The 13,964-nt window shown below is 41.9% G+C and overlaps 2 protein-coding genes and 1 pseudogene across 2 annotated transcripts; 1 reads left to right on the forward strand and 2 right to left on the reverse strand.

Moving 5' to 3' along the window:
* The window catches only part of LOC125887275 (uncharacterized), a 753,166-nt pseudogene that overhangs the window by 598,221 nt on the left and 140,981 nt on the right, over positions 1-13,964 (reverse strand).
* On the reverse strand, positions 3,200-3,635 carry LOC125887965 (histone H2A-like). The gene has a single exon (XM_049575120.1). The coding sequence runs from the start codon at positions 3,614-3,616 to the stop codon at positions 3,230-3,232; it is 387 nt and encodes a 128-aa protein (XP_049431077.1). The 5' UTR covers positions 3,617-3,635; the 3' UTR covers positions 3,200-3,229.
* LOC125887957 (histone H3-like) lies at positions 3,988-4,408 on the forward strand. Its single transcript, XM_049575111.1, has one exon. The coding sequence runs from the start codon at positions 3,988-3,990 to the stop codon at positions 4,396-4,398; it is 411 nt and encodes a 136-aa protein (XP_049431068.1). The 3' UTR covers positions 4,399-4,408.

The following is a 13,964-nucleotide window of genomic DNA, read 5'->3' on the forward strand; positions in this document are numbered from 1 at the left end:
CCCCTGGCTCCCTCTCGTGGTTAATACAGGTACTACAACCCAAGGTTGTTAATGACTTTTCAAAAGATTGCAGTTTCTTTATCAGTGGTGGAAGGAATATAAAGATCTTCTGTATTTGTAAAAGTAGTAATAGTAACATCAAAATGTACACAAACAGACTCAAAACAGTATGCAGCAGCTTGATCCCTCTTAGTGTTATATTATCATAGTGTACAGTGTTACATTATACATATTATATGATATAAGATGAGATAAAATGAGATAAGAGCTTATTAGTCCCACACAGGGGGAATTCACACTTTAGGGACTGTTCATTACTTGTGAGGGGGATGGCGCACAGATTTTTTTGGCTTATGGGAGGGGCATACACATTTAAACAGTTGTATTTTATTTTTACCATGGATTTTAAAGGAAACATGCCTTCCAACCCTGCTTTCTTTAAAAATCTATTAGCGCAGGCTCCACGTTGATGTAGAGCCTACGCTGCAGCTACTGTACGTCATGCACCTCCCCAGAATTGTAACTATGCATCACAGTGACGCAGACCTCCTGTCTGTTTGTTGTATTTGTGGGGAAAATGTGTCCAGATAAAGACAAGTGTTTGTCTGTCAATGCTGTGAGTTATAGTAAAGCTGATTTGTGTACTTGTGTCTGAAACTGTCTCTATTAAGCCATATTTAATGCGTGTTTAATGTGTGTTTTGAATCAACTAAACTTTACAGCACTTCACAGAAACTGCCACAGCTGACTAGTGTTTTGGAGGTGTAACTGCAGAGTGACACAGACACACCTCTGCAAAAGTAAAAATACTCAGAATTGGGAAGGCGATGTGTGTAGGCTACGTGCGTAGGGTCTACTCACAACTATAAATCCCCTTTAAGATTCTAAAGCCAAACCCTGTTCCTTTTTCCGAAACCTAACCACATGATTTTGTTGCCTAAAAAAAAAAAAACTGTCCCAAGAATTAGGACAAAACATAGTGAAGCAGCGTTTTGTTATCGTGCAGCACAAACCTGAAATAACCTCCCAGATGATGTCTGACAGCCCCAACTCTGACCACTTTTAAGTTAAACCTAAAAATATCTATGTTTGCACCCTTTTGTCTATATTTTTGCTATTCTTAATGGTGATTTATTTTTAAATTTTAATTTGCGTTCTTTTTTTCTCTTTAAGCTTTTATTATAAATCTGTATGATTTATTATGTTGTATATTCTATTGTTCTGTAAAACACCATTACCATGGTGTATAAAATGTGCTATAAAAATAAAGCTGCCTTGCCTTGCCTCTGCCTACCTGTGCTGGGGTGAAGTGAACTATCAAACACCATCGCGCCATGACCACCTAACTTACAGAGCACATGCCCTTCAAAAATTAAACCCAACCAAATTGTGATGATTGTTGTTTATATTTCAGATTAAGTGTTTTAAAGGCAGAAACAACAGGCATAAGGAGACAAAAATTACTAAAAAGATGCAAAAATTACCTCAAGAAAACAAACAAACAACCAACAAAAGACAAAACAACAACAAAAACAAAACACAAGGAACTACAAAATGACCACAATAAGGAAGAGATAAAACCACAAAAAGATGCACACATAATACAAAGAGACCACTGCAAAAACTTGCACCTACAGGTGATGAGGCCCTTTGCATATCTGCACACAAGGGCCCGGTGTCTCATAATCTGTCCATGGTTGCCATGGATTTGGTATGTGCTATCACCTCAGGTGGAAATGCATTTGGTTATTCATAGGTAAGATATGGACAAAATCTCTCAACAGCGCTGTTTCTTATTTCTTTCTTTATTTCTTTTCTCTTTTTTGGTCTTGTTTGAAAGGGAATATGCTAACTTTCTCAGTACCATGTTTTTTTTTTTTTTAATTAATTATGTGACCAAATAAAAAATAAATAAACAAACCAGCAGGCATAGGAAATACACTTCTTTGTACAAGACAAACCGTGCATGAAAGCAACACGTTTAACTCAACTCAGCTTTATCTAAATAGCACCTTTCATACATGCACACAGCCCAAAGTGCTTCACATGGCAAAACTGGAATGACATATACAATTTAAAGGATAACTCAAACAACTGGAAATAAGGTTTTGCAGGACTAGAAAATTACAACAAGAAGACAATGAATTATTAAAAAAGCAAATCAAACAAAACAGAGCAAACTAACAAAAATGATGATTAAAAGTCCATAGAATAGATAAAGTAAAATATAAAATAGAATACAAATAAACAGGAGGGATAAAAACGAATGGTGAAAACTTAAAAATCAAGACTGTAATGTTACTCCACATTAAAGAGCCAGATTAAAAAGATATGTCTTTAATTTACTCTTCAAAATGCAGTTTCCCATTGTAATGTCCAGAGGTGCTAAATTCCACTGTTGAGGGGCATAAAAACAGAAAGCATTCTCACCAGTTCTTTAATAGGACACAAACATTTATAAGTATAGCAGTGGAGGACCTTAGTGATCTGGCTTTAACATAACATGATAGAAAATGTTTTACTCCTTTCTCTGTCTTCTTCTCCTTAGAGAAGTCTTAGAGATAATGTTTAGAAATCTCTCCTCCTCACCTTCAGGAGTGTGTCTCTAATCTCTGACTCTTTATCCTTTGCTATCATTAAAATGTTCATGAATGAAAGCCACCATAACTATTAACCCACCTGCCCTGTAATATTCACTCTTTGGTTGTCTGATATTCATGTTTTTATTGTGGTGTCTTTGGCCCATCCCACATGGGATTATAAAACACCTTACTGGGCTATTGGGCCTATAAAATACATTGTTTCAACACAGAGGCTGATAATGATGGTTATGTGTGTTCTTTCACTGTTAAGATAGGACACAGAGCAATTAAAACTAACATATTGGGATGGGATTCTGAGGTTGGGTTCTCTTGGTATTTGTTTAAGCAGTAAATCTCCTTGATGTGTCACTTAAATCCGTGATATGGTCTAATGCAGAAGCTTTTGACACAATTCGTTGTTTTGTTTTTAAACAAACAATCAAACCAACCAAAAAAACCCCCACAAAACACCACCCACAACCCTGACATGTGTAGATAATTTACAGGTGACACCTCTTCTCTATGCAGTTAGGACCCCCCCCCAAACGCATTTGCGACATGAGAATCAGAGCTCTTTGAGGGGAGTGTGTGGCTCTTAAAAGAGCCGTTTTGGGGGCCAGTTTCCAGCAGCCAGAAAGTGTCCAGGTTTACTTGGACTTGGCGGCCTTCTCGGTCTTCTTGGGCAGCAGAACAGCCTGGATGTTGGGCAGCACGCCGCCCTGAGCGATGGTCACTCCGCCCAGCAGCTTGTTGAGCTCCTCGTCGTTGCGGACAGCCAGCTGCAGGTGACGGGGGATGATACGGGTCTTCTTGTTGTCGCGGGCAGCGTTTCCAGCCAACTCCAGGATCTCAGCGGTCAGGTACTCCAGCACAGCCGCCAGGTAGACGGGGGCGCCGGCACCGACACGCTCCGCATAGTTTCCTTTGCGCAGCAGCCTGTGGACACGGCCGACTGGGAACTGGAGCCCAGCACGGGAGGAGCGGGTCTTTGCCTTGGCTCTGGCTTTGCCACCGGTTTTTCCGCGGCCACTCATTTTTCAGATGCTCTCTAAAGTCGGGACAAAGAGAAGTGTTCCCTCAGCAGCTGAAACCCTCCTCTATATATCCACGGAGCGCGGGCCGGCTCCTGCCAGACCAACCAGAAAAGAGGCTTCAGCAGAGCAGCAGAGGGCGGCCCAGCCTGAATTTTGGCGGACCTTTTGAAAGGACTTTCAGCCAATAAGCAGCGGAGTCTCGGGCGGTGGGTCGCTCCTTCAGGCGGTGCTGAGCTCCGTAGGAGCCCCTCACCAATCAGGAGCCGGAGGTCTGAAGCAGCGTCACCACCTCACAGCCGGTCTCAGAGTTGAAAAGCAGCGTGTCTCCCCGTAACATTTAGTTATTATCTTGATCAGTCAAAGGAGAAGTCATGGCAAGAACCAAGCAGACCGCTCGTAAATCCACCGGAGGCAAAGCCCCGAGGAAGCAGCTGGCCACCAAGGCTGCCCGTAAGAGCGCCCCGGCCACCGGCGGCGTGAAGAAGCCTCACCGTTACAGGCCCGGTACCGTGGCTCTGAGAGAGATCCGTCGCTACCAGAAATCCACGGAGCTGCTGATCCGCAAGCTGCCCTTCCAGCGCCTGGTCCGAGAAATCGCTCAGGATTTCAAGACCGACCTGCGCTTCCAGAGCTCCGCTGTCATGGCTCTGCAGGAGTCCAGTGAGGCTTACCTGGTGGGCCTGTTTGAGGACACCAACCTGTGCGCCATCCACGCCAAGAGAGTCACCATCATGCCCAAAGACATCCAGCTGGCCCGTCGCATCCGCGGAGAGAGAGCTTAAACTCGCTGCTGCTGCTGCTGCTGCTGTTGCTGCTGCTCCACAAACCACAACGGCTCTTTTAAGAGCCACCTCACTCCTCACTCAAGAGCTCACTCCTCTGCTCAATAACACATCAATAATTAACTAGGCTATAGAGTGGTACTGACAACATGTTAATCATCTGTAACAAACTGGTTGTTGATGATGATTTTTATTCCTCATTTTGGGTTATGAGAATAGTGTATGTGTATATGTGGACACACTGTGTCTAGTTCAGACTCAGGATGAACCCCACTAACTTGTGCTAAACATCTCAAAACTATGAAATGGATCAATTTAAAAATTGGTGCATAAATCCATTGTCTTAACTTCAACAAAACTCCAGCGCTATCATCATGGCCAAAAGCCTGTCCAGTATTTTAGTTTGTAACTAAATACATTTAAACAATTTACAACAATTTAATCGAACAATTAGGACATTTCCATCACTCTCAGCTGCACAGTACTTTGTATTTAGCATAAACTGCTTGTCATGATCACGGTTACAGTAATAAAACCCTTTTATGTATCAAAAAGCTTGGGAGATAATTACTGTGATACAAATGCTGTTTACATTTTTTGCTTACAATAATCTCGCAGTCTATTCAGTGTTCATTTAGAGTATTTTGATTCATGATTATGTACGGCAAAACAAACAAAACTAAAATCAATATTCTAATGATCATGATAACCATTATTTTCTTTCTCTTTATTTCTCATGCAGAATCCCATCTAATTGACATTTGTATATTATATGTCATGTCATATTCATTGGCTTACAGTGTTAAATTTGACTTAGCCAGTTGTAACACATCATCCTGTGAGCCTCTGCAACCTATATGCAGCCATAACAGGCATCTTAATGTTACTGCAGAAGTCTAATTCCAGAGTCTGCCCACCTCATAACATTAAAACCGGCACCATGCATATACAGTGCAGGAAATACATGTGCAAAAAGCAGCAATTACATCACTTGTGTTTACAAAATATAATATGTAACTATTTAGAGAAACTGGAAATCCATGAATAGCATTAGCAGACAGGCAAGTGCTGGTGTCTTGCTCAGATGGGAGCAGCCACCTGTAGCTACTGCAGGGTACAGAGGCGCGGGGTGGTGCAGGAGAACTTGGGTAGGTTGGCACATGCAGTCAGGAAGGAGTTGCAGTAGTCTGGGTATGAGATGACAGAAGCCTGAACCAGAACCTACTGTGAGGAATGGAGGTATTGAGTGAATCAGATCACAGCTTCGCGGCTTATCATCAGATTGTTGCTGATAGACAGCTGTTCATCCAGTGTCACGCCCAGTCAGGGATACCACAGAGTTCTGAAGGATGATAGAGAGGTCACAGACAAGAGATGATTTCCCTCGAAGGAAGAGCAGCTCAGTCTTGTCAAGGTTTAGCTTTAGGTGCTGTGCAGACATCCGCTGAGAGATGTGTTTTCATCTGGGTTTTAGACTGAGAAAAGACAGGATCAGTTGATTCATTCCCATAGCGGTGGTAGGAAAAGCATGTGAGTGGATAACAGAGAGAAAAGAGGAGGGAACCATCAACAGTGAGGCTGCAAGTTTCAGACACGAACCGTCCATGTCACACTTTAAGAGCAAACAGCAGTGAGCGCTTTCAGTGTTGCCTTTGAGCACATGGGAAAAACCACTAGCGATAGTTCTTAGAGAAATGGTTAATGGCAGAGACAAAAGGACCTTAGACGTTAGAGGACACGTGTGGACCAAGGCACGAGGAAGTGGAGGAAGACAGAAGAAAAGAAAGAGAGAAAAAATGAGAGAGAAGACTCGTGTGATCTGTTGCTGTTGTTCAGTAGGTGGCGCTTATGTGACAACAGGCCAGACTCTGTCTTCTATTACGTCTTCAGACAGGATTTAAGTACACATGAATCCCACAGTGCGAGTCAATTTAACAGACAAATCAAAGTCAAATTTGCCTCCACCCTCTCATCACCTTTCACCCCCCAAGCAGGAGTTCCACAAGGTGCAGTTTTAAGTCCCCTCCTATTCCTTCTATACATCTCCGATATCTACTACCCCCCCAGCCACCATAGCCAAAGTCTCACAGTTCGCTGACGATCTTTGTTACTGGTCATGCTCAAAAAACCCACAGCTAGCAGCCAAAAAACTCCACACATACATCGCTGAAATAGAAAACTGGTCAAATCTCTGGAGAATCAAACTAAACCCCACCAAAACTCAATGCATCCTCTTTACCAAAAACCAACACCTACAGCCCAACATCAACCTGTCACTAAACAACCAACCAATCCACCTCAGTAAAGAAGCAACCTTCCTCGGAGTCACCTTCCAAAACAATATGACCTGGACCAAACACATCAATAACCTGGAACAAAAAGCAAACAATAGACTCAATCACCTCAAAGCCCTTTGTGGAAAACATGGTGCATCACCCTCAACAGTTATTAAAGTCTACCTATCATCAAAGATACTGGTTTACTACAAGATGGCCCACCTACAATATACTCTCATTGTATGAAATGGTATACATATCCGGTCTCCTAAGTAGGCGTTGTCCCCCGTACCCCAGTCAAAGATGATGAAGAACCGCCAATCAAAGACAAGTATCCCCAACCTCGCTTATGTCAACATGTGTGTACCCTTACTGGCCGTAAGCTAACTAAATAAACGGTCTGGGAAAAAAAATATTTTTTTCCAGCGGATGTCTTAGTTACAACATGATTGAGCTAACTGGAGTAGTTTCATGTCGTATCCAACAACTAGAGGCTTTTAACAGATGATGTCCTGATGTTAGCTTTGCTGCTGCTGTTAGCTGTGTGACAACCCCTCCGCTCCACTAGTTGTCCCTGCCCTTTTCTGCTGTGTTTTTTCTCTTGAAGGAAGCAGGGCGGAGGGTGTCGTCAGCTTGATCAGCTGATGGGCTCATCAGCCTGATGAGCCACACCTGTGTGGGCTCTTAAAAGCTCTCCTCCTGCCTGTCATCTCTCTCTTGCTGGTCTGGTTGGAGGAGCGGGCTGCTGCTGCTGCTGCTGCTGCTGCTGCTGCTGCTGCTGCTGCTGCTGCTGCTGCTGTTTGTTTTGCTGTTCTCTCCATACATTTCCATACATCCACACATGCTGGCACTACTGATTACTGACTTTCACGTTTACCTTAGTTTGATTATCTTTTGTAAATAAATACATTATTTTTTTGCTCGGTAAAACTCGCCTTGTCTCCCATCTTTGTCGCTGCCTCAGAGCCGGGCTGTGACAGCTGTCCCTGTCAGCTGCAGCCACTGATGCTTTCTAGACATCGTGATTTCCCAAAACTGAACAAATACCACACATTGCAACTCAAAACTGCTTTGCTAGCTCAATCATGTTGTAACTAAGATAGCCGCTGAAAAAAATATTTTTTTAAAATCCAGTATCTTTGGTGAAACTGCACTGATTTCAGCACCAGAGAGGAGATATCTGTTGCCAGATCTCGCGAGAGTGTGTTGTTGAGTCAGAGACAGGTCTTGAACCAAGTAAATTTTCTCCTGATTTGTCCGTCTGAAATTTGCCATTTTGGTGTCGGAATGTTCTGAAGATATGTGGCTTATGATAAATGGGTCCAATATTTGCTTCTGTGACTAATGGGTGAAAGAATCGGCCATAATCTGTAATCACATTCATTTCTCCCACTGAGGTCAATGGACTCAGGACCTGCTGTTAGTCTCCTAAAGGGGTGTGGTGGTCGCGAACCCCAAGTGACACTGATACAGGAAACTGACTCACAGTGGACCGTCTTGGTTTATCCACTGTCTTTGCTATCACACATCAGACCACTATTTGAATACTCCGTCCCTGCCTGGATCACCATCTCTGACAACCAATCACAACGACTACAGACAATACAAAACAAAGCACTGAAACTGGCCCATAGACTCCCCTTCTTCATCAGTAACCACTAGATACCCTCAACAACAGGCATCCAGACCATAAGACAACGTCACCAAACCATAGCCCTGAAATATCTCAAGACCACAACAACCAACCCTGCCTTGCAGAAGACCGTTAAGGAAGCCCGCATCACAACCAACACACCCCTGTCATTCATCCTCCAGCTGACCAACACCACCCCACCTCCAAACCCCCATGGCCTGAGTAACTGGGTACACTACTACACTAACCACTCACATGCTCACATGCTCACATGAACACACACACACACACACACACACACACACACACACACACACACACACACACACACACACACACACACAGTGTTTTTTTTGTTTTGTTTTTGTTTGTTTTTCTTGTCCTGTTTTCTTTCCTCCTCTCTCTCTCTCTGTTTCATGCCTTGCCCCGCATGCGTCTTCTTCCCTCCAGAGTCCTGCTCCTCCCACCTCTCTGCCACCACCAGCAACATCAATGGATAGAAAAGGGCACAAGCCCTGAACTATCCCACCAGGTACAAGCCATTGTATTGTATTGTATCGTGCGAGTCAAACCAAAATATGATTACAAAACAGCAAACTGGGAAGCATTCAGACTCTCAACCACCAACCAGTGTGTCCATCTTCCTCCCTGCAACCCAGAGCCCTCCACTATCGACCAACAAGTTCTGGGACAAATTCTCCTCTCAGAGAGGGAAAGTTTAATAGGCCTTAAAGGAGATCCAAAGGGCCCAAAGAATCTCTCACCTTCTCTGATGCACCTTGTAAAAGTAAAAAGAAAACTAAGAAGAGAATTTATGAAAACAAGATCCCCAGAGATTAAACAAAGAGTCAACCAAATACAAACACAAATACGAAGAGAAATCAGGAGGGAGCGAGAAAGAACATGGGATAAATTTTATACAGACCTAAATAAGGACCTGAATCCCAAAACATTCTGGCAGAAAATTCATCAACTAAATGGAAAGAAAAATAATTCACAAATTTCAGTATTAAGGCATAACGGCCAGGTGATAGAGGAAGACAAAGAAAAGGCTAATGTTTTTAAAGAGCACCTGCAAAATATCCATTCATGTCCAGATGACCCTCTATTTGATCCAGAGTGGAAGGAAATTGAAGAGCGACAGGTTATTCTGCCTACCCATCTACCAATAACAAATATAGACACCAACAACCCTCTAATAAAAGCTGTCACAATAATAGAGCTTCACCAACACTTTAGAAAACTTAAAGTAAAAGCTCCCGGTGAAGATGGAGGGGACAACTAACTCATTAAAGAATCATCAATAGAATCCCTGGCTAAACTTGCAGACCTCTTTACTTTTGCCTCCAAGCTGGTTACTTCCTAAGCCCTGGAAATCAGCGCTGGTACCAATGATCCCCAAACCAAACAAAGACCCTCACCTGGCAGCCAACTACAGACCGATTAGCCTCCTGAGCACTCTGGGCAAACTACTGGAGAGAGTGCTGGCTGACAGACTTCAATAACATTTTGATGCTCTGGGAGTTTTGGGGGTCCACCAGGCAGGATTCAGGATAGAGAAAAGCACAACTGACAACATCTTGAGGCTGGCAGAAGATGTTCAAAGGGGTTTTAACAGAAAAATGGTAACAATTGGAGTCTTTTTTGACATTGAAAAAGCGTTTGATAAGATGTGGCATGAAGGACTCATATACAGGCTACTGGACCATAACCTTAAACTCCCACAGCAGATGGTGGTGCTTTTAAAAAGTTTTTAAAGGACAGAGAGATTGGAGTAAGTAGCCCAGAAGCCATTGTTCCACAGAACTCAGCCCTCAGCCCCCTACTGTTTTCTATCGTACATTAGTGACATATTTTATCCACCCAGAGGAGAGGGACAAGTCTCATAAGTTGCAGTTGACGTTTGCTATTGGGCCTCTACGGCAAATACAAAATATGCTGCCAAGAAGCTACAGAGGTGCATCACAGAGATGGGTGGCTGGGCAAATATGTGGAGAGTTAAACTTAATCCAACATAAACACTGTGTACTCTTCACCAGACACACCCACAAAAAAGATCAAATGGCACAACTCTTCAGGTCACCCAAACAGCAAAACTTCTTGTATTGACGTTGAGAATGCATTTGGTCAACATTAGATCTATAAGAACAATTAAGAGTAAGTCTAGCTGCCCTATTTTATACGGTTTGCAATTTCCTCAGTTCAGACTTAGGTGCAGAAGCCCAAATAACGGAGCAATAGTTAAGATGACATAACACCAAAGTTTGTACTACCTGTCTGCATATAGCAGGTCTTAGATAGCTGGTACATTTCCTAACAGCTGCATTACTTCTACCCATCTTAGCAACTAGTTGGTTAATATGATCAGACCAGGAAAGTGTGTCACTAAGAGTAATGCCCAAAAACTTTACCTTAGAAACTTGTTTTATTTTTTGCCCAGAAATCTGTAAGTGAAGTACAGGATTTTTAGCCAGACTATATTGTGAACCAAAGACTATACTAGTAGTTTATAGTAGTTTTATAGTTGCGCCGCGCGAAGGCGTAATGAGAGTTTACTCAATTCGCCATAGCAGAAGAGAGCAGCAGCGTCAGACAGCCAAACTTCTCCCAGGAGGAAACTGATGTTTTGGTCCGGGAGGTCCAAGCTCGCAGTGTCCGAATATAAGGAACTGCGAGCAGACCTCCACGGGCTGATGATGCAAAGGTAGCCTGGGAGGAGGTCACCACAATCTAAATCAATGTTGCGTTTCTCTCGTGCGCTCGTGCTCTCTCTTTCTCTCTCGCAGTCTCACTCTGTTTCTTTTCTTTTGACTTTTCTAAGATGACAGATGCTGAATATATACTCCCTATCTGATGCTGTGGCTGTTTGTGGTTGGCTGAGAGGGATGGGAACTCATTAGTTTGCAGCTGTGTTAATCAAATCAGGTTGGGTTTCCATTACGCGTGCCAAACGTGCCAAATGGTGCCAATCCCCTTTGATCTGACATCAGATGTGACGGAACAGTCGGTATAGAGATACATTTATGTGCTGATTGCAGATAGTTGCATTGATTAGTGTTTTTTGGGTATTTATTACATCGTTAATGTGCCTGATATTCTGGAAACCTGCCTGTGAGGTTTTGGTGACGTGTGCGCACTGTCCGCCGGTCAGCCAAACTTTGGCTTACACCGGCTGCGCTCCCCCTGCGTTGACAGTAGACCTGGTTTCAGCTGGTGAGCTTTTAGCGCACCTTCAGTGAAGCCTTTTGGCACGAAACTGTCACTGCGCCAAGCTGGATCTGTCAACACCTCCCCCTGCTGCTCCGCCACACCCATCTCAGCGCACCTCGGTCTGCCAAACTACCAAACTGAGCGCGCCTCGGGTTGCGCTGCTCGAAACTAGCTCTGCGCGCGGGGTTCGCCACCCTGCGCCACCCTGCGCTGCGCCGGGAAACTAGAGCCCTTGGTGTCACAGATTCAACAAGGTGCTGGAAACATTCCTCAGACACTTTGGTGACATCACACAGTTGCTGCAGATTTGTCGGCTGCACATCCATGATGAGAATCTCCTGTTCCACCACATCCCAAAGGTGCTCTATTGGACTGAGATCTGGTGACTGTGGAGGCTTCCTCTAGGACCTCTAAAACTTCCTCCAGGACCTCTAAACTTCTTCTAGGACGTCTAAAACTTTCTCTCCTCTAAATGTTTTACAAATAACATTCTGCATCAATAACATCCTAAAAAAATTTAAAATGCTATAGTAAGAATGTTCTTACTTTGTCACAGAATTACATTTCAGGAATGTTTTACAAATTTCATTCTGCAGTAATAACATCTTAAAAATATTGTAGGAATGTTATACTGAGAATGTTCTTGCTTTATCACCAAATTAGATTTTAGGAATGTTTTACAAATTATATGCTGCATTAATAACATCCCGGAAACATTTTCAGAAAGTTGAAGTGAGAATGTTCTTGTTTTGTAGCCATAGCATATTTTAGGAATGTTTTATAAATCATGTTCTACACCAAAAATATCCTGAAAATATTTTTAGAAAAATAGAGTAAAATTGTTCTGGTTTTGTCAGCACGTTACATTTCAGGAATATTGTATAAATCACATTCTGCATCAATAACATTCTAAAAATATTTTAAGACAGTTATAGTAAGAATGTTTTTGTTTTGTCACCATATTACATTTTAGGAATATTTTATAAATCTCATTTTGCCCTTAAAATTATCTTGGGAACATTTTAGAATGTTACAGTAAGAATGTTCCTCCTTTGTTATTATCTAACAAAATCTATGGTGCTTATAACATCCTTCAGACATCTTTTGAATGTTGTAATTAAAATGTTTTGTCTTAATTTTGGTTTTAATGTTACAAGAACATTATTTGAAAGGATAAACATCCTTAAAATGTTTTTTTTTTTTTTTTTTTTGCATGTTAAATTAAAACATTTTCTTTATAACTTAAATAGAACTTGTTGGTAATGTTAGCCAATGTTATGTTAATGTTCCCTGCTAGCTGGGTGGCTCCAGGTCCAATATTTTCCTCTTTGTTGGTGTCATGACTGTCCAGAAGTACCTGAACAGCCAAGCCGTGGCAGCACACAGGTATGTGGGGTGTCAGAGGGGAAACGAGCCGTTCACATTTCTCTCTGTGGCAGGTAACGGTCCACAAACCTCAGCACACTTTAGGGACTGTTCTGTATTTCTCAGGGGAGGAGGGTGGCTAGTTGATTTTTATTCTATTTATTTATTTTATTTTGATCCCCCCCCCATGTTAATCACTTATTGATGCTGTTTTTGAAGTATGAATAAGTAATTTATTCCATTGAAATGTCATTGATGTATTATAGAAAAGTGATTTATCTTTTTATAAATGACAAAAGGCACATCTGTCTAATTTTTGTTGTGGTATTGTGATACTACTCAGAACCGTGATACTTTCACTGGTATCGTACCATGGGTCCCAATTTTGGTACCGGACAACACTATTATTTTATGTATTTTACATTTCAAGTTGTAAAAAGTAAAATGCTTTGTTAAAAAACTATTTTGCTGCATAATGAGAATTGAGAAAATAAAGCAATTTATGTTCTTAATTTGTTTTTTTCTTTCTCAAAAAGTATCTTTAAGAGTACCGTTAAAATACCGGATCGATAAGCAGGATCGATAAAAGTAGTAGTACTCTTAAAATCTTAACGATACCCATCCCTAACAATAAATAACTGTTTAGTTTTGTTTTTTTGCCACGATAAATGTTAGAGCTATAGCCTAATATATTTTGTGACTGAAACAATGTGTCTTTAATATGATTTTTCGTGGCTTAATATAATTAGATGTTAATAAGACTGTGTATTTGTTTGATAATAATGTTTGGAGTCTAGAAAGTGATTTCAATCATCTTTTTTTCCAATAAATGTTGATTTGTTTAACTTTGCAATGCTCTGCAGTTTACTGGGTCACACTAACACTCCTATTCTAATCTACAGCATATATTTAATCAAGGTGTATTTCTGCATTACATATTATTGAATGAAAATAGAAAAATAAATCAGGGCACTACAATCTGGGCCACTTTTTCTGGCCTGTACAGCAGTGCTCCTCCGGTGCGATCCAAACAACGGAACCTGCTCTTCAGTATTCCAAAGGTGTGCTCCGCAGTATTCCGT

The sequence above is a fragment of the Epinephelus fuscoguttatus genome, linkage group LG4, assembly GCF_011397635.1.
Source record: "Epinephelus fuscoguttatus linkage group LG4, E.fuscoguttatus.final_Chr_v1".
Taxonomy (NCBI): domain Eukaryota; kingdom Metazoa; phylum Chordata; class Actinopteri; order Perciformes; family Serranidae; genus Epinephelus; species Epinephelus fuscoguttatus.